Genomic DNA, 22028 nt, shown 5'->3' with positions numbered 1-22028 from the left:
CGCGAATGCGCTTGGGGAGAGAAGGGTGCAGGTGGCACCAGGTGTGAGAGCACAGGTGTGCAAGTACAGGTGTGTGGAGAGAGTTGGAGTAAGTGGAACGGAGTGGTGTGCATGGTGCGAAGGTGTGGATGGGGGAAGAGTGGACCCCTTTCACGAGTACCCGGGGCGGGTAGTGTAAGTGTTAGGTAGAGGGTGCAGGTAAATTGTGGTTGGATATTGGCATTTGTGGTGCGGTTGCAGAATGGTATTGTGGATGGGTGCATTAGTGTTGTGGAAATGGCTGGGCGTGTAGCCTGTTAGTGTGTGTAGTTGGTTGGGCACTCCACCACTGTGAGGATGTCGGCCAGGTGAGGCCGCAGGTGGGCTCTGGGAGCCGGTAGAGTTGTGGATGGGGCCCGAGGATCCGGAGGATGGACCCGGGTAGCCCAGTGCCAGAGAGGGCACCGAGTGGGGAGAGTGCCAGAGGGCCTTCCCCAGGTAGTTAGGTTAGGGTGAGGAGCAGGTAAGCTTGGAGGCAACTGCAGTGGTGGAGGTGTGCAGGTGGGTAGACCCGCTGGGAGAGGTACACGCCACAGCCCAGAAATTGTGCGAGGGCACCGGGAGATGAATCGGGGGAGTGAGACCCCAAATTGAAAAGCACCACAGTCTGGCCAATGGGAATTGGTTTTTAGAACCAATAGTGTAAGAGGGCCAATGGTTTGGCAGGAGAAAGACCCCGGGTAGTGTAAAGTTGTAAAGTCATTTAGGAAATAGTTAGGATTGATGAACCTGTCGCACCATACGCAGCCACTTACCTGTGGTGATGATGATGACTCCACACCTGTGTTTTCTTTGTTTTGTGCAGGAAATGAGAATTGCTGTGAGGATTTGTGAGACGCATCACGACGTGGATGAGACATTGGGGTGATTCCATCTCTCCCTCCCTAGGAGGGACTGATGTTGAATTGGTAATGGCAAATTTTGATGTTGAGTTGAAAATGGCAAATTTTGATGAGAGTTGAAAATGGCAAATTTGATTGGTTAGGAGGGAGAGAAGACGAATTTGGTATATGGGAGGAACGGGGAAGACAGTAGGGATGTTTGTTGATTTGTAAAGTAGATGTTTATGGGTAGTGTTGTGTTTTGTGGATGCAGTAAGGGGTAAGGGAGGGGCCATGTAGGTTACCTGGTGGGGGGGGGCGTACGATAGGAACGTACCTGTCTCACCTGGTTCCCATGTGCCCCCAGTGTGCATCACCTTACATTGCGTGCACTTTTGCGCCCTTACCACCTTACTCACTTGTTTCTTCTTTTGTCTCCCACCTCCGAGGATCTGGCTTTGGGGTAGAGAGAGAGGAGAGAGAGGTGCTGGCTGCGCAGTTGTGGGCCTGCACTTTCGCTGTTTGCTGCCGGGATCGATACACCATATGGACCGCAATGTTTGTGGCCACCCACAATGGACCGCAGTTCGTTTGCGGCCAAGCACCACCCGGGGATGGACCTATGGATCAACGTGGCACCTATGCCATACAGGTGAACCACTAATAGTTAACACCACCAAGTGCACCACAAGAAGAGCAAGAGACACCTGCAGGGTTAGGGGTTGTCGAATTTATTTTTATTCCAATGAACAATGGTGACTGCACCGATTGGTGGTGGGGTGGTGCTGTTGATGCTCGGGAAGGGTGCTCTGCACGTTATTAAAGGCCGTCGGCCACAGAGCACTCGTGGGTTGGTGTATCGATGTTGGCAAGCGCGCTCTCTCTATGCATAACATCTGCATGTGTTCCTCCAAAAACAGGTCCTGGATCGTAGTGTAAATAGCAGCGTAGTCTTGTAAATAATGCTCCCTACCGGCTGTATGTTTAGTTTGAGAATTCTTTCCGGATTCGGTTATCCTGTGGGTGTGTTTCTGTGAGGAGAAGGGTGCAACGTCGCAGGGGGACATATTTACTCATTTGTGAATATCTGTAAAACTGTCGCACTCAGGGTAGAGTTAATAGTAGAGGGAACTACATTGCGTGCCACACTAAAGTAGGTAAAAATTTATCGGGTCGGGACGCCCCGAGGGTAGAGAAGGGTGCAATGTTGCGAATATGGAATTTGGCCTCCATATCCGCTTGTAAATATTCCCCTATTTTCTCCAATACTCCCCAACTTTCCCCAATCCCCCATTCCCTAGTCCCATTGCATGTAAATAACAATCAGTAGAGCCGACCTTCCCCTTATTCCCCCATTAAATGTCGTGCCCAGGTCCACCGCACCACACGTAGACAACTTTCGGACATCTTCCTAGTTATTCTTATTCTATGTCAGTTAAGGCCTCGTCTCCATTAATTATGACTCTTCGTTGCACCAGAATGTGATTATATGGCATCAGTAGTGAGTTTAGGACCTTTCCCATACCTCCTTCCATCTTCTTCCCCAACAATTACAACAACAACAGAGGAGATGGCGGCGGAGCGGGGGAGGATGCGTCCTCACACCGGCTCGATTAGCTCCAGACCATGCGCTCCACGGGGTTACCACGAAGGGGGTCCTTGTCAGCTCCTCGTCAAGGGCGGAGCCTGGTAAACCCCCCGCACGCACCCAATGAGAAGCAACGTGCCGATTCCACGAGGCGGAGCTAACGAGCCGAGGGCGTGTCACTCCCCGCCGGATATACGCGGCCACGCGCCGGATGTGACGAGAGATGCGCACCCAGCTTGGAGAAGGAAAGCCACCTGCGAGCGCTGAGTCAGATGCGCCCCCAGCTTGAGCAGACAAGACGCCATCCGAGCGCTGCGACCTCCCCGCATCTCTGGACCGGACCGAGTCGATTCTGACCTTTGAGCCCAGGTGCACCTGGAGCCATCGCTACCCGCCTGTCCTTTCCATCAATCCCCGTGTGAGTCAGTTTTGTCCCGTTTATCTGTCGTCTGTTGGGAATAATATAAGATTGTGTCTAAGTGCTTGTCTTTCTATGCTGTCCCTCTTGTAGTTGTAATCTAACCTTCCGCCTTAATATAACCTCCTCCGGAGGTCTTGAGAACTGAACCCCTGGTGTCGTATTGTGTTATTGTAATCCAGCCGGGTGTCTTCTTTTTCTTATTGAGCCAGCATCGCGCGACTTCGTCAACGTCGAGTATAGTCGGGTAATTTGTGCGGACACGACGGCCATTCCGCTCGGCCCACTTTAACATCAAAGTCGTGTCTGTAACAATATATATAAAACACAGTTGTGTGTGTGTGTGTGTGTGTGTGTGTGTGTGTGTGTGTGTGTGTGTGTGTGTGTGTGTGTGTGTGTGTGTGTGTGTGTGTGTGTGTGTGTGTGTGTGTGTGTGTGTGTGTGTGTGTGTGTGTGAGAGATGTTACCGATAGACTCCTAAACGGAGAGGCTTACGTGCTTGATATTTGGCATAGACATGGCCATTGAGCCTGGGACGAACATGGCCGAACTCAAAATATTTGACGATCCATATTTTTTATTCATATTTACCTCAGCGCATTTCAGCGCACGGAATCAACGGAATCAGAGCAGGTGGGCGCTGATTCGCTCAGAGCGATCACGTGATGACGTGATGAGTGATGACGCTATGACGCCATGAAAAAAAAAATCGCTATGATGCTATGAACGCTATGACGCTATGACGCTATGAAAAAAAAAATCGCTATGAACGCTATGACGCTATGACGCTATGAAAAAAAAAATCGCTATGAACGCTATGACGTTATGAAAAAAAAAATCGCTCGCTTTACCAAGGGTCTCGCTCTCCCCCCGTTCCCCTCCCCTCCCCTCCCCCGCCCGGCAATGCCGGGTACTTCTGCTAGTATTTTTATATATACATACACACACACACACACACATATATATATATATATATATATATATATACAGACTTGGCATTTAATATGGAATATTTTTTTTGTGGGGGTGAACTTACTTTTCAAGATGACTTAGAACCAAAAGTTCATTGGAATTATGTTGAAATTATTCTAGATTTTGTTAATGTGACCTTCAAAAGAAACAAAAACCACATTTGACATTTCGAAGCAAATAAATTGATCCTTGAAAGTGATGTAAACTGATATCGAACTCAATTCACGGACAGTACTGTGTTAAACTTCTGTACGTTTTCCAGAAGTATCTCTATTTTGCATATCAGCCAAAAAAAATTTCAACAAAAACAAAAGCTAAGTTATGACTGGGATTACGGACAGTAAAATTACAGTTCAGTACTTCGTGTAACCCCCACGAGCATTCAGGAGAGCATGTACACGTCGAGGCATGCTGTTCACGAGATTTGCCAAGGTTTGGACAGGAATCGCTTGCCATGCAGTGACAATAGTCTGCTGCAATTCACGCACAGAGGTAGGCTGCAGGTCCAAGTTGTCGATTTGACGCGTTAATTCTGCCCACAAGTTCTCTATCGGATTCATATCCGGGGACATGGCAGGCCACTCCATATGCTCTACACCACGGTCAGCAAGAAAGTGTTGGATCATGCGAGCACGATGAGGCCGTGCATTGTCATCTTGGAAGACAAAGTTTCCTCGAAAGGCTGCACGAACAAATGGAAGCAATGTTTCTTCCAGAATGACCCTGTACTTGAACTGGTACAGGTTTCCATTCAGAACAACCAGGTCATTTTTGACCCCTGCATGAAAAGCAGCCCAAACGGTCACCCCACCACCTCCAGCTTGGACTGTTGGCGCTATACAATCTTCGTTCTGGGCTTCATGCACTTGTCTGCGCACTCGGACACGGCCATCTTGACGTTAGACCAGAAATCTAGACTCGTCACTGAAGGTCACGTGATTCCAGTGTCCTGGCTGCCATTGACGGTGCTCTCTGGCCCACTGCAATCGGCGCTGGCTGTGTTGTCTGGTCAGGCGTGGCTTTCTCAGGGGATGCCTGGCACGATAGCCTGCTTGAACCAGTCGTTGGTTGACTAGCCTTCTGGATACAGGCACATTTGTCAGTTGCTGCCACTCAGCCCTAAGCCGATTAGCTGACTTGGTACAGCCATTACAGACTGACTGGTGCAGCTGGCGGTCATCTCTCCTTGTAGTTCTGCGTGGACGTCCTGGCCTCGGTATTGGAGTAGGGACACCCCTCTGAGCATTTCGTTTCAGGATCTTTGACACCTGACCTTGAGTGATGCCATACTGCCCAGCAATAGCACACTGTTTCATGCCAGAATTTCGTAAAGCCACCACTCCATGACAAACAGCATTGTCAAGTTGACGGACCATCTCCAGAGGAAGCGGCAATAACTTTTGTAGATGTGCAGCAGTTGTTTTCCACTAATACAGAATGCAACAACCCTTATATACCTGAATGTGAAGCCAATCGTCAAATGTACCTGTCCTTACATTTTGTCACGCCACCTGTGATATAATCCTGTTCTTGACTTCTTGCTGCGAAAGACAATCAGTGACATGGTTCTTTCAACAAAGACATCACCGAAGGGTAAAAGAAACTCACCAGATTGATATACTGAGTTCAGAAAGTAAACCCAAGTCGAGAAAAAAAAATATTCCATATTAAATGCCAAGTCTGTATATATATATATAATTTTTTTGGTGTGGTTGTTATGGATTGAAGGGATTAATGTACAGAGTGGCCGCAAAGTCCCTGTGCACGCAGTTAGAATTTTGTTAGAATTTATCTGTATGCTCCCCTCCATTCTCCTCACAAATTTGAATTTTTCTCAATGTTCTTCTGGACATCTTCCATGTTGAGGGTTGAAGGTCATAAAAGCAGCCCCTGACAGCTGTTTCGAGGTCTTCAACTGTTGTTAGGTGGAGATGACAAATTTCCTCTTCACAATGCCCCAAAGCGAGTTGTCACATGTTAAGTCCGGACTTCGAGGAGGTCACACTATCTCAGAACCACGTCCATTGTCCACTGAATTTGTCGTTGAGATATTCTCTAACTGCGAGAGCATAATGTGCTGGAGCACCATCTTGTTGCAGGATAGCTGTTGCTTCGAGACCTCTCACACAGTTGTGGAACAAACCACGTCTGAAGCATGTTCAAATAAGCTGTGTGATTGACACTTGTATCGAAAAAATATGGCCCTATAAAGTGATCTTCTGAAATTGCTGCCCACATCATGACATGAGGAGAATGCTGTTCAATTTCCTCATAAAAATGAGGATTTTCTTTGCACCAAAAATCAACATTCCTGGATCGATTGCTGAGTTAAATAGCACACTCATCTGGAAAAATACGCTTTGTCTTGAGTTAATGGTGGTAAATTGCTGCAGTAGAGCCTTGCAAGCGACCTCACGAGTGGCCAAGTCTCTATCAAAAATATCATTAACACATCCAGCCTTAAATAGCTTCGTATGACAAACGAAGTGACAAACGTATCAGAAGCTACTGCTCGCTTGCTGATCCCGTTTGAAGTTGGGATTGCACATCGACCTGAGGCTACCATTAAACGAAGAATTATGCAACCACAAGACAGATTGGATCGAGAGGACAAATCATCCGTCATCTACAAGATAAATTGCAGCAACTGCACAGCTCACTTCATTGGAGAGACTTCTAAGAGATTAAAAACAAGGCTACAAAGTCCCTATGCACGCAGTTAGAATTTTGTTAGAATTTATCTGTATGCTCCCCTCCATTCTCCTCACAAATTTGAATTTTTCTCAATGTTCTTCTGGACATCTTCCATGTTGAGGGTTGAAGGTCATAAAAGCAGCCCCTGACAGCTGTTTCGAGGTCTTCAACTGTTGTTAGGTGGAGATGACAAATTTTCAACCTTCGTGATCGAAGGAGGCTTGCTTCGATCTCTCCACAGCATCGAAGTCCTTTCCAAGGGTGTGGTACTGACCGGGCCGCCGTGGTGTTCGCATTACAGCCCGACCGAATATCGTCGCTTCATGGCTGCTTTCCGCCGTCGAAATCCAGCGCGGCTTGGGCGATTCTGCCCCTGTTTGGAGAACACCCAGCGAGGCCTTCATCGGGCCAAGCGAGCAAGGGCGTGTCGGGACCTGGTTCGCGCCATTGGCAATCAACCATTCAATCAAGATCTCAAGAGGGTAACCTAGCTCAAACTCACGCTACCCCCCCAGGGACTGAAACCGAGCCCTTCTCAATGTCTCTAACTCAACGGAGATGAGGCGACGGGGCGATGGCGAGTAAGGAGGTGTAGGTAAGGCATGGACTGTCACGTGATCCACACCAACAGCAAACGGGCAGTGGAAAGGGAACTCCCAAAGACGCGATCCAGACGTGCACCTGCACCGTTCAATCAGCGAACCGCAGTGCAATCTTCAGACGCCGCTTTATTGCACAGCCGTCCCCGGCAAACCACCGGAGGATAAGCCCAGCCGACGCAACAAAAACGTTTTCCGATGAAGGCGGCGCGCGGGGCGAAATGGCGGACGGCTCTCACTCGAGCCGCGGCCTCGAGGCGAAGATTCTCCGGAACCTCACGCCTGTACCTGACTTCGCAGGCTTTTCCACAACTACAGCGATAACACCGATCGCACGAGATTCCTTTCAAGGGCTCAAAGTTCACTCGCCATGTACACTCGACCACGCTAGGTACCGAGCTTTTTCAGAACGCGTCGTTTTCACTGTCCTCACGCCTTCTTCTTCTTCACCGCCTTTTTCTCCCGGGTCGGTTTCCTGTATCATTTTACATTAACCTTTTTAACTTTAGCTAGCTGTTCCTGAACAATAAACCTTTTGAAAATAATAATAATACATAATATCAGAAACATGTCAAGTGGGTGAAAACCACAACAGCGGAAGTGACGAATCCGTAACAGGTATCCATGGAAATCTCCACGCATGGCTTGCGGATTTCCTCTGTGGTCGTAGTCAACGTGTGACCCTGAATGGATTTCTCTCATCTCCCCTTCCTGATCTGGCTGGAGTTCCTCAAGGTAGTGTTCTTGGCCCTGTGCTTTTTCTGGTCTTCATCAATGATCTCTCCGACTCTAGAAAATCCTCTCTATCTCTCTGCTGATGACTCCACTCTCTGCCGCTCCATTCCTCATCCCTCAGATCGGCAGCCTGCAGCCTCCTCACTCTCTGCAGACCTGGACAAAATCACAGACTGGTCAAACAAGTGGAACATGTCTTTCAATCCTGACAAATCTCACACTCTTACTATGTCTCTCCGAAAAGACCGACTGGAAAACCCTCCCATCTACTTTCTCAACAATCCTCTCCAAGAAGTTCTGTCGCTCAAGCTTTTGGGTCTCACTATCTGCCATGATCTTTCTTGGGAAAATCACATTACCAAGCTGGCCTCCAAAGCCAGTCACCGACTGGGCATCCTCTGTCGTGCGAAGTCCTTCCTTGGCACACCTGAGCTCCTCACCATATACAAGGCTTTCATCCGCAGCTCAATGGAATACTGTTGCCCCCTCTGGGCCGGTGCTCCTGCCTCACACCGAGCTCGGCTTCACGCTGTTGAAGCCAAAGCTTTCAGAATCATTGGAATCTCCTGCGATGAAGCTAACTCCGAGGGCCTTTCACTCACTCACTCGCTCACCGCAGGCAGGTTGGTGGTCTTTCTGTCTTCTACCGACTCCTCTCCGGCCTTGCTCCCCCAGCTCTCTGTGCTCTGTCCCCCAAATATTCCTACAGGTCGCACAAGATTTGCCAGCAACCCTCTTATGGTTAAACTGCCAAAATCTAGGCTCTCTGCTCACCTTCACTCTTTCATTCCCCTTTTTCCCCGCCTCTGGAACAAACTCCCCCACTCCCTTCAATCCCACTCCTCCCTCCAGGTCTTTAAAACAGCTGTTCACCACCATCTCTTATCTTCCCCCATCCAAAACCTTGATCTTTTCTACCCCCTCTAATTCACCCCAGATACACTTTTTCGAAATTCCAACTTCTTTCCTGGAAGTCCTTGCAGTGTCCATATGTTTTATACCTCTCCCACCTCCCCCAATCCCTCTCCCTCCCACAGTTCTCTCGATGTCCCTGCTCTCAAATGTTGTGTTTGTGTCCTTCCCCCTCTCTCCCCATCTTGTCTACCGCTCCCCTTATTTTGTGTTTTATGTGTCGGTTTGTGTTGGTTTGACTTTTTGTGTGATTAATGTTAGCTCTTTCACGAGCCTCGATCTTGTATACAAAAAAATCTAGATCGACATCTCTGCCTTGGTATATTTGTGACCATCGAGCTTTAATCTCAGTGTGCAAATACTTGAGTACCACACGGATGCCTCCTAGTTTGGAGGTGATGTGTTCGTTTAATTTATGCACATGTCAGCGTCATGTCAAGGGGTTAATGTTTCTTTCGTTAAATAAATATATATATAATATATATATATATATATACACACACACACCCTCATCCTGTTGCATGTGTTTGTCAGGACTGTACCCCCTGGTTGGCTGGAAGATTGGAGATGAAGTTGTATTCTTGGCTGAAGGAAATGCAGCGGACACCGGAACGAGTATTGAGTGGGCAGGACACTTGGGTATGTTTTGGGTGTCACTGCAGCCCGAAGCATGTGGATTTTACCATGACAGGGTCACGAGATTTATTCATAAACTATTGGCACCGACTTTGAAATGCATGTTTAGTTTGCTTGACGAGGCAATTATCAAACATTTTTCTTTATAATAAAAAGAAGCATTTTAAATGCTCATTTAAAACTTCTGCTAGTGTTGCGGTTTAAAGCTACTACTGAGTAATTGTAGTGGATGTTTAAAAGTACTATGGAATGCTTGGTGTTTATATTATAGCTCTGATTGTGTATTAGTAGTGGATGTCGAAAAATCAGGTTCAAGGTTCAAATTAAGCCACATGGCCGGCCTCTTTTGCCTCCCCTGCTTGTTTGCCCAATGCGGACTGGATGGAATTTTCCTTGTTTGATATTCAAATTGCATGGGATTTTGGTCTCTCACTCAAGAGATTAAAACCCTAGTACCATCTATCTCGCTTTCATCTTACTATAATTCACCAAATGTCTGTCTGTCCGTTCGAAGGTACCTCAAAAACGGCTGAACCGATCGCAACGATATTTTGGGTGGGTAATTATGGGACCCTCTGGAGTAAAATAGGCTATATTGTTTTTCCAATTTTTCCAATTTTCCAGTTTTTCCAAACACGATGTAATAATATTTACTGATATGAACAGTGATGTGGCTTTTATTGAAATTGTACAAATACTGTTTATTATACGTACCAGGAGAGAGTAGATCGACTCCTGATGAACTCTTCCGATATAAACGTGCGGCTCCGAAGTAACATGGCAGCGTGTGCAAAGCGACTGAGAAACAGGTGTAGCAGCCGCTTCCGTGTTACAGATTCGGCGCGCACTCTTCACACATAAACGTGCGACTGACAAAGACGTGTAGTGGCCGCTTCCGTTTTGCAGAATTCAATCTTTTTTCAAAATGGGTGCCATGTACTGTTTAGATTTTGATGATTTGCGTGTGGTATGATTCAACGGATGTTTATATGAATTGTTTAAAATAAAAAAAGCCTTCAATTTCTGATATTTTGCCTTTTCATTTGGGCTTTCCAATTGAAGCCCCGCCCATAGGGCGGGAACCGTTGCTTGTACCCTTAATCGAAGGAAACGGAAACCCCACTCTCTAACATATCTCCAGTTTCTGTCACGTCACGATTGCCACCACTCTGCCTTACCGCTTCACGATTTCCTGGAATCTGTCATGATTGCCAGCTCTCTGTTTCCCTGCTTCATGATTGCCTGCTCTATGTTGCCCTGTGTTACGGATTCGTCACTTCCGTTGTGGTGGTTTGCATCCACTGTAAATATTTCTGATTCCATGTACTATTATTGTTTTCAAAAGGTTTATTGTTCATGAACTGTTTTCAAAAGGTAAAAAAGTTAATGTTAAAAGAAACAGGAAACCGGATCGGGAACCGGACGACGAAGAGGAAGAAGAGGAAAAAAACGGGGGAGCGAGTGATTCGGACAAGAAGGAGCCGAGCTACTTGCGTTCTGGAGCGAACGTTGGCGAGCAAGAGTCACTAGCAAACTTTCGGGTTTCCGGGAAAGGGATTCCTGCGACAGAGTTGTCATCGCTGTGACCGATCAACCGGCGTGTCAGGTTTTTGGCGGTGGATTCCGAGGAGAATTATCGCCGGGCCGTTGCATCTCAAGAACGGGTCGTCGGCCATTTTGACTCACGCAGGACTTGTGCTTCGCTCACGGTTTCGTGTCTTTTCGACCATTTTCACCGCATTCAGACGTCAATCTGGGGCGTGTGTGTGACGTGGCTTTTTGAAGGTTAATTCGTCCATACCCGAGGGTGTGATCTCTCAGTCGCCTGGAGGGCGCCTTTGGATTTCCCAGTCGCCTTGAGGGCGCCTGTGCCCCGCGTTGGCAGCGGGACTGTTCTTGCCATCCGAATGGGATTCTGGTCTCGATGGGACATCGTTCTGGCGATCGCTGGAGCACATCAACTTTGGCTTGGAGCCGGGAATAAGAGACCTTGGGAATGTTCTTGGTTCACTCACTTGGAGCGCAGTGAGTTATATATTACAAAACTGATGGTACCATCATAGGATATTGATTGTACTTTTGATTACTATTATTGTTGTACCGTTATTCTTATGTGATCTTAATACAGTATTTGTTTGTGAGTAACAATTGGGGTGGCTTCTCCATTGATCTTTGACATACAGAATAACACATTTTTCTGCCGTGACTCCTCTCGGGGCTCGGAGGTACGCCGTGACCAGGGGGTCGGAGAGGAGCACGTAACACCTGTGTCATGATTTCCGGCTCTCCGTTGCACAGAGCCATGACTGCCGGTGCACTGCATCAAAATTTCTGGCTCTCCATTGTGTAGACTTGCAATTGCCGGCTCTCCATTGCCCTGTGTCACAATTTCTGGTCTCTATTGCCCTGCGTCGTGATTGCTGGCTCTCCGTTGCCCTGCATCGTGATTGCCGGTTCTCCGTTGCCCTGCGTCGTGATTGCCGGCTCTCCGTTGCCCTGCGTCGTGATTGCCGGCTCTCCGTTGCCCTGCGTCGTGATTGCCGGCTCTCCATTGCCCTGCGTCGTGATTGCCGGCTCTCCGTTGCCCTGTGTCGTGATTGCCAGCTCTCCGTTGCCCTGTGTCATGATTGCCGGCTCTCCGTTGCCCTGTGTCGTGATTGCCGGCTCTCTGTTGCCCTGCATTCTGATTGCCGACTCTCCATTGCCCTGCGTCCTGATTGCCGGCTCTCAGTCATGATTTCCGGCTCCAAGTCGTGCCGCTTCGCCATTGCCGGCTCTCTGATGCGCCACATTGCAATTGCCGGCTCTCCATCTTACGATTGCCGGCTCTTCATTGTTCTGCATTGCGATTGCTGGCTCTGTCACACCACGTCGCGATTGCCGGCTCTCCGTTTCATCCTGATTGCTGGCTCTCCGTTGTGCTGCTTTGCGATTGCCAGAGCTCCGTTATGCCACGTCACAATGTATGGTCCTTTTTATAATACATAGTCAAAGCTCATGGAAGAGCTAGAACACAGAACAGATCAAAATCCAACAGAACAAAAGGAACAGCAGGGATGGGGGAAACCAAAAGCAGAGTCGAGGGACAAAAGACTGAGACGGACAACAAGGAATGTGTCGAAGAATGAGGGGTAGGGGATGGATAAGATTGATACAGATGCAAATGCTCAGGTAGTGGTGGGTGTGGTGTTTGGAAAAAGTCATGGTTTTGGATGGGGGTGATCGGAGATAGTGAGGAACATCTGTCTTGAAGATCTGGAGGGAAGAATGAGATTGAAGAGAATGTAGAAGTTGGTTTCACAGGTGGGGAAAAAGATTAACAAACGAGGTGGAGGTGATCAGTGATTCTGCAATTGGGGAGTTTACTGGAAGGGCATTGCTGATGGACCGAGTACGCCTTGCATATACCTGGGGTGGGGGCAGCAGAGGGGGAGGAAACAAAGTATAAAGATGGCATTGGGGTGCAAGACCACAAAGGAGAACACTGATGCCTTTCTGCGATGGCAAAGTGATAGACATATAGACGGCTTCATCATGGGAGATTCCAATGATCGAGAAGGCCTTGGTTTCCACGGCGTCAAGCTGAGCAAGGTGTGAGGTGGGATGCCAGCCAAGAGGGGAGAGCAGTACTGCATAAAGCTGTGGAAGTAGGTCTTGTAGGTGAAAGAGGTTCAGATGTGCTAATGAAGGACTTTGTGTGATGTATGATGCCCAGTTGGTTACTGTCTTTGGATGCCAACTTTGAAATGTGGTTTGCCCAAGAAAGATCATCCTATTCCTAATCTTCTCAATGTCAAGAGTGAGGAGACCCAAAGGTTTGAGTGACTGAATTTCTTTGAGGGGAGTGTTAAGAAAGTAGATGTGAGGATTTTCCATAGTCCTTTTGGAGAAAGATAGTAAGAGTGTGGGATTTCTCAGGATTTAAAAACAGCTTGTGATTGTAAGTGTTTGACCAGTGTTACGTGCTCCCCCCCTCCCCCCCCCCCCCCCAAACCCCGGCCACAGTGTACCTCCGAGCCTCGAAAGGAGTCACGGCAGAAAGATGTGCTATTATGTGTGTGTCCTAATGACCAATGGTAGAACCACACCAAGCAATTGATACAAAACCAATTGTTGTATTCAAACTCACACAATAATAACACTTAACGCAAGTACAAGGAAACTCTCACTTGCACATCATAAACCATACAATTCCTATGATGGTATCACCAATATTTCCTTAATCAATAACTCGCAGTACTCCAACGTGAGCAAACTGTAACATTCCCCAAAGTCACGGTGTCACGACACAAGGCCAAAGTCGATCCCCGCTCTGGCGATCACACGAAAAGGTCGTACTGAGACCTGAACCCAGGTCGGTCGGCAGTCAAAGCTGCAGAAGAGCCGCTTGGTGAGAGGTCGGTCCGGTAATGGTTCACCCAAAAGGTGAGTGGGAACTCACACCTTCCGTTCACCCGACAATGAAGCTGACATGAACAATCAGCGGTTCCCACGCTGAGGTCGCTCTGGGAAAACCCACGACACACACGTGGAACCGGGCGAAGGGCTGGTGCTATGTGAAATGGCGGACCGGCCAATAATGGAGGCGTCAGCTTGCTCTCCAATGATGATTCACTCTCGGAACCAAAACCCATCACGCAGGTTTATTTGCAACAGCAATAACGACACTGTCACGGGAATACCTTTCCCGGGGAAACCAACATTCGCTCGCGACCAATGTCCACAAGGTCCGCTCGCCACCACGAAGCAGATAAGCCTTTTCTCCTCAGATCTCTCTCGATCCTATCGCCCGCCTCTTCTTCTTTTTCCGGGTTCTTCTTCACCCATTTCGTTTTTCTTCTGAAACACTATTTTTACCTTTGAAGACAGTTATCTCCATTTCACACCGAAACCGTAACAATAATAGTACCTGAAACTAAAAATGCTTCAAGTAGATGAAAACCACAAAGACGGAAGTGACGAATCCGTAACACCAGCTTGTGATCTTGTCAAGGTCTGAGGAGAGGGAAGAGGCTGCTGCATGTCTGTCAGAAGGATGAGCTATGTCATGGCAGAGGGTGGAGGCATCAGCAAATATATAAATAGGATTTTTCAGTCAGAGAGATCGTTGATGAAGATCAGGAATAGGACTGGGTCCAGAAGACTGCCTTAGGGCACTCCAGCCTTGACAGGGAGAGGAGGTGAAAGGATTCCATTGAGTGTCACATGTTGGCTATGAGAGTAGAGGAAGTTAGTTAGCCATGAGTGATGTAGTGCTCTGGAGGCATATCCCCAAAAGTGGCCTAGAAAAGGTGGTAGGGGTACACTCATGTTACAAGCTGGCAACAATGTTTTTCTGAAAGCCCAGACCTCTAGGAACCCAAAAAGTCTTGTTGCCAGCTTGGGAAATGGTTTGGACCAGATTTGTGGCCATTTTTCAAAATGGCCGCCTACATTTTTGGTGTTTTCTAATATTTGAGCTCTAGAACTTATATCTGGCTGTCTTAAAGGTCTCTAGGGTTATGACCTTATAACATATAGTCATACAACAATCCTCACCCAAATTGGGGTGCATGGCATATCTATAAGTGGTTTTATTGAAGCAAAAAGGCAAAAATATGCCTGAAAAACGCCTTCATTTTGATTTTTCCAAATCACTAAATTGCATACTGTGAAGTTGTTCTTTGGTCAATTTCTTTCAAAATAGTTTTAAAATTTGCCCAGATCCCTCCTCTTCATTAGCAAATCTTCAGGAATATACCCAAGTTCTCAGAAAATATGTTTTATGCATGATCAGCTACCCCTACCCCCTAAATCACAAAACGTGCCAATTTTCAATATTTCCAGATTCCAACCAATATCATTGTTGTATGACTTTTTCTCATCATGATAGGTCCAAATTAACTTACTCTATGTGATTAGGTGTTAATAAAAATTGAATTTCACACTTTAGTGAAAATCCAAGATGGCTGCCAAATGGCCATAGAATATTTGGTGGCGCGAGACCATAAGACTGCAATTTCATTCAGAGGCACTTCTAAAATGTTCCATTTATACTAAATATATGAGGCACTACTATTCTATAGGTCACATGTATGTGAAAGAGTCTTGATGAGTTGAAGATGTATTATTTTAGAGGGGGACTTTATGTAAAATTTATGTTTTATAACATTTGAATTTCAGGAAAGTAGTGTGGATTTGGAAGTGCCTTGTTTGCGGAGTATATTAGTTCCAACATAGCTGACAAACAAGGCACTTACATAAATGAAGACATAGAAGATTGTAAAATATAAGCTATATTATTTAATGTAAAACAAAAATAAACATACATAACTTGTATACATAATGCAAACATTATTATGTTACACTGATCCAAACAATACAAACGTCAATGCAATGCTTGCACCTTTAAACTAAACAAATATTTGGCACTGAATTAACAAAGTCATACCCAACAAGCTAATCTGGCTATTCATACATAAGTGACAGAATGTGGGATACAGTCATATCATAGACTAGTAATACATTGGTGGAACAGAGCTGAAGCAAGACTAGTTACATTACGTCAAATACAGCCAGCATAGTAACAATATGACATTATGGAATATACTCAAGTTTCCATGCATGTCGTCTAATCACTATCAGAGTCATTGAGGGGGTTCCTGCATAAGTCTGCACATTTGCATGCCAATGTGCACCGCAATCCATTTTTCCTACAGTTGCACCTGCCAGTTAGACATGGACGGGCCTTTGAGGTACATGCACACGTCGCAATTTTGACACATTCTGCTGTGAGCCCTTCCTTGGTCATGAGACGGGGCATCAGCTGGTTGTCCTCAAGGTACCAGCCGGATGTTGTTGGATTGGGGATTCCTGGATTTGGCACATTGGCATTTCGCCACACAAGGGCTTGATGATGTGCCCTTAAAATGTGCTGGTGCAATGCATCCTCTGTTGGTGGCATGTTCTCTGGCTTTTTACCAACTTTTCTGAATTGGGAACATCTCAGCGCCTGGATTTCCTTTGCGTCTCCTTTCGGGTTGTAAAGACGGCAGACAAACTCCTCAGCCTTTGCACAAATCTCTTCACTTGGAACATGTGCAACCCCTAGCTGGGAGAGTAGGTGAGGAACTTCACAAAATATTTTCCATGCTGCCTTCTTTGATATGCCTGCGAGTTGACTGGTGCTGTCACATCCTGTAATGGCATGGAAAGCTAGAAGACTGTCCCTGACATCATCAGTGCAATCAATTTTGTGGCCAGCAATGTAGCGCCTGTATTTAGAGGTCCCTGATTTCATCCATACCTCTTCTGGCATTTGGGGCTGGAAGGCCATCAAAAGCAATAATACATCGGTATCACTACTGGTGATGACGATCCTCTCATATCCTCTAGCCTTTGCTTCCAGAGCATGAAGAATCATACGCGTGTCTGCCTCCTCTTGTGATGAACAGAGATGCTCCATGTTCCTGCCTGTGGAAGAGGCAGCCATGCCATTGTTTCCACCACTAACCACCAATTCCTGTGTGGCTTCATGTTCATGTTCAAGTAGTTCTTCCTTGAGAAGCTTTGTAAGAGCCACTTTGTTGTCATTGACATCCATGAAAGATTTCCATTGCTGTGGTAGCTTGAGATCTCTGTTGCTTATTTCACATCTAATGCCACGACCCTTTCCAACCCGCCTCTTTCTTGTTGCATCTTTGATTGAGTGCTTTTCATAGCAGTCAAAGACCACATCCACACGGTTACAGGGCTCCTTGAAGTTGTTTGACACTGCAGCTACGACCCTCTTGGCATAGTCTCCAAATGTCTTTGTGTCCTTTGGCTTTCCCAATGCCTGAACTAAGGCCATTCCATCAACAATTGTGCATGTTGGTGTGTTAGATGCTGGGGCATTTGCCTGAGACACACCATCTTTCTCTAGAAGAGGTAGCAACTGTGACTTGTTTGTTTGTCTGAGGGTCCCATCAGTATTGGCTAGAGCTAAAGGTACATGGCAAAGTTCTTGTGTGAGAAGTGAATCTATGTCAATATCTCTGCCTGCCTCCATGACAACAATCAGTCGTTGAAACAGATCGCGATCTGCTTTGACAATAGCAGTACCCTTTTTCTTCTTGTCCTTGGACACCTCAACAGCAAACATGGATGCAAATGTCTTCAACTTTTGTTTTGGGATGCTTGTGTGTAGGCTGGTCTTTTTCTCAATGAAACGCTCAGTCACAAAGGTACGGGCCACTTGATGTCCAACCTTCTCCGCACATAGCAGATCCTTTTTAATTGCGGCATTTGCAATATCCCCAGTAGTGAGACATACAAGTTCCTCAGACTCTTTGTTGAAGACCTCAAATCTCTGAAACATCGACATCAGGCTTTGGACATCAGATTCATCCCTCAGCATCCTTGCTTTTCCAGATTCCTTGTGCACAGACTGGTCATCATTATTATCTTCTGTTACTCCGAGCATGTCCCTAGTTTCATCGGCAATCCTAGCTCTATCGATGTAGGTCAGTCCCCACCGATTTAGGGCAGTTTCAGAGCGTGTGATACCAATGACTCCTCCAGCGATTTTGCCCATCTTGTTGACATGCTCCAGTCCTTGATCATCAGGTACTTGGTTGAACTTTTGTGTGCTTTCCTTCACTCCGAAGTCCCCTTCATTGAAACCTGCCTCAAGATCTCATAATCTTGTTCTTTTGAGCATCATTTAGTATTCTGTCTGAGGTCTCTAAAGTGGCTACATTCCTCAATTGCTTTCCTGCCTTATCCTCCTGACAGAAAATACATTTGTCCCAGGACACTGAAGCAACTGATGCTCTAGAAGAGGGGCGAATGCATGTAGATGGTTGGTCACACGAGTCCTTTGCTTCCTTTTCATGCCGATTTTTCAGTCTCTCAATATGGTTGGCATGTGTAAACTTTGAATAACAGCCCCTGTGCCATACTATGTGTTCTTTTTCATCATCAAGGTCAATACTCTGTATTCTGTCAAGTGTTGAGATGTACTCATGGTCATGGTATTTCTGTCTCGTAATCACAGTCTTTAAAGCGTTCGAGACCAACATCTGTGGGCTTGGTTGTCTTTTCATTTTTTCTGTTGCCTTGGCAAATGAGGCATATGCTCCAGTCGATGTCCAGTGCAACTGATTCTCTCTTCCGTCTCCCGCCTATCACAGCTACAGGTTCCATCTTCATTCATATCTGGAAAGAGACAAAGACTATGTCTACCACAACACTGAAAGCTATTTACAGCACATGCAACAAGCAATATGTTATAGTACATTGTTAACACAACAATTATGTTAAAATGATGATTCGGGCAGGACCTGAGGAAGGATACAAAGGAAAGCATCATTATTGCAATATATTAAGTCTCAAAAATGTGTTGGTATCAAATGGTAGACTGCATTACCTTAACTTAACGTCATAATGTGAAATATTATATTTTATTGGCCATTTGGCAGCCATCTTGGATTTTCACTAAAGTGTGAAATTCAATTTTTATTAACACCTAATCACATAGAGTAAGTTAATTTGGACCTATCATGATGAGAAAAAGTCATACAACAATGATATTGGTTGGAATCTGGAAATATTGAAAATTGGCACGTTTTGTGATTTAGGGGGTAGGGGTAGCTGATCATGCATAAAACATATTTTCTGAGAACTTGGGTATATTCCTGAAGATTTGCTAATGAAGAGGAGGGATCTGGGCAAATTTTAAAACTATTTTGAAAGAAATTGACCAAAGAACAACTTCACAGTATGCAATTTAGTGATTTGGAAAAATCAAAATGAAGGCGTTTTTCAGGCATATTTTTGCCTTTTTGCTTCAATAAAACCACTTATAGATATGCCATGCACCCCAATTTGGGTGAGGATTGTTGTATGACTATATGTTATAAGGTCATAACCCTAGAGACCTTTAAGACAGCCAGATATAAGTTCTAGAGCTCAAATATTAGAAAACACCAAAAATGTAGGCGGCCATTTTGAAAAATGGCCACAAATCTGGTCCAAACCATTTCCCAAGCTGGCAACAAGACTTTATGGGTTCCTAGAGGTCTGGGCTTTCAGAAAAACATTGTTGCCAGCTTGTAACATGAGTGTACCCCTACTGTCACATTTCCTGGAAGTGCCTCCAGACTATAGACCTTGGATGCCATGAGCAGATAGTTTGGAGAGCATGGCAGGATGTCAGACTGTTTCAAAAGCATAAGATATGCCAAGAGAGATGGCCCTAATCTCACGTCTGACATTGAGGGCCTCAATACTTTTTTGGGAGAGGAGCAGCAACATCCCTGAGGTAGACTGACTTTGTCTGAATCAAAATAGGTGATCTGAGATGAGATTGTTGGTGAAAAGGATTGATTTAATCGCAACCAACTGCAATGATTAATTCCATGACCTTGCTGATGATTGGAAGTAAGCTCATAGATCTGTAGTTAAGGGGATCAGGTTTTTGAACCTTTCATGTAATGCAGTGATTATAGCAGATTTCCAAGTCGACGGAAGGTGACCTCGGGCGAATTATATGGGGAAAGGGGCAGAGAGAGGACGTGCAAGAGCAGTACAGCACGTTTTTATGAGACAATGCCATCTGATCCAGTTGCAGAATCAGAGTCTATGGTTGCCAGAAGCTTCTCCATCTTCTCAGGTACAAAGACACAGTGTCTGTGCGAAGTTATGTGTGACTGGGTAAGGTTTATACAGAGAGCAAGGGGTTTGGGACACAACATTTGTAAGTAAATACAGAATTGAGCCATTCGGTCATCTCATGAATGGAGTCTGCGTTTGTGCCAAATGTATCGCAGTGAGTCGACTGTGGTGCCAAATGTATTGTTTCATGTATTGCAGGGCTTTTCACAGATGTTGCCGAAACAGCGGATATAGCAAACAGTGTACCGGATACAGATGGTGTATACTTTGTCCCATCTTTCAGTGGAATTCAGGTTTGTAATGTTGCCCGATAACCGAGTCTCGACACTGTACATCCTGGTATTTATCAAAGTCGTTGCATCTGATCTGCAGCAACCTGAAGAAACCATTCGATTTTCCACACTGAAATTATTGGTTTTCTTTTTATTAATAGTATTTAAAGTTCAGACTTATTTATTCTCATCTCCCTGCCCCCAACATTCTGTATTCTGCTCCACCCACCCCTAAAATTCCATATTCACATCCCCCTCCCCCTCTTTCCCACTCCCAACATTCCTTGTTTCCCCCTTACTCCTGCATACTCCCAACCTTCTCTCTCTTTCTACTCTTCCCACATCCAATTAGCCTTCTTCTGTCTCTCTTTTCCTCTCTCCTTATAATTTTGAAACTTCATAAATTAACTCCCCCACTCTTCCGATTTCATCTACAATTAATAAATGTACCCTAATTTGACTGCATGGACAACCTCTGTCATTTGCATTCATAGGTTCCGGTGAACGACCCCTCTGCATGCACGGCGATGTTTGGCTTGCGTCCCTCAACTACTCCGGCCCACATAGTTAGAGCAATCCTCGAGTCTCTAATCTTCAGGTAAGAAACTATTAGTGTCAATACAGGAGGTGTAAGGAAGCTTGGGTTGGAATTTGAATACATATGGGATTCATTGTGTTGTCTAATTTTCTTGATTTTTTTTTTCTTCATCCTTTATTATTTTTTAGGAACAAACTACTTTTGGATACAATGGAGAGAGAAACTGGGATTGCTATTGCAAGCATCAGGTTTGTCATAAGTATACAAGCTTTATGGGCCAGATTTTAGTCTTGACATACTACCTGAAACATAAAATTGGTGGGTGGGGGGGGGGGGGGGGGAGAGAGGTGGTTATGACTTGTTCGTCCACAACTTTGAGATGTCTTGTTCACAGACAGACAGGGGTGAAAGCATAACCTCCCTCCATCTTCGGTGTTATAATGGTAATAATGGTTGTCCCTTGAAAAGACAAAGTTCTATCGAACTGACATGTGTGTCTTTTCTGGGGACGACCATTACTCAGATGTCGGGATGGTTTCACATGATCATTTCATGGGATCATCCCTACCTTGTTTTACATCCTTTTTCATTTAAAAAATGTTTTTATTACTGTACTTGTTTCTTTTCTTTTTTTAATAAATACTAGAATATAAGACCCATATTATATAAGACCCGTATTATATAAGACCCGTCTTATATAAGACCCGTCTTATATAAGACCCGTCTTATATAAGACCATACATCAAAACCATTGCACCACTGAAACCACACCTTGGGATGTTGCATCAAAACAACCGTTAAATCACACGTTGAATCAAACAAAATGTAGCATAATTCAAATAAATCGATGAAATGTACGGTTTAAATTTGAATGGCATGAGTTGTTCCAGAATGGCATTGATTGGTGGTTCGGTGTCCCCACCCCTTTTTCCCTTATATAAGGGAGGGTACAGAGTTGTTTTGCTTTACTCTTGAGAAAGGTCAGTGGATGCACGTTTATCCGTGTTGCTGATCGAAACGTCGAGCAGTTGTTTATTTGCTCATTAAAGGTTGGAGAACTAAAAATGGATTCATTTGATTTTAATCCCAACCGCAAGTCATTACTTAATATATATATATACATTATATATATGTATATGTATAATATTGTTGCGAATATGGAATTTGGC

At 45.5% G+C, this 22028-nt stretch overlaps 1 protein-coding gene across 2 annotated transcripts in view; it reads left to right on the top strand.

Moving 5' to 3' along the window:
- GK5 (glycerol kinase 5) overlaps positions 1 to 22028 on the top strand; it is a 115709-nt gene that overhangs the window by 74238 nt on the left and 19443 nt on the right. For both annotated transcript variants that reach the window (XM_078767423.1, XM_068134349.2), the window contains exons 12-15: positions 9313 to 9417; positions 20248 to 20342; positions 20816 to 20919; positions 21048 to 21107. In XM_078767423.1, coding sequence (XP_078623549.1) covers positions 9313 to 9417; positions 20248 to 20342; positions 20816 to 20919; positions 21048 to 21107 — 364 coding nt within the window. The remainder of the gene's footprint in view (positions 1 to 9312; positions 9418 to 20247; positions 20343 to 20815; positions 20920 to 21047; positions 21108 to 22028) is intronic.

Source organism: Myxine glutinosa, chromosome 13 (genome assembly GCF_964187855.1).
Source record: "Myxine glutinosa chromosome 13, kmMyxGlut1.1, whole genome shotgun sequence".
Classification (NCBI taxonomy): domain Eukaryota; kingdom Metazoa; phylum Chordata; class Myxini; order Myxiniformes; family Myxinidae; genus Myxine; species Myxine glutinosa.
Note: the sequence above shows the minus strand (reverse complement) of the source record. Positions and strands in the feature narration are given on the sequence as shown.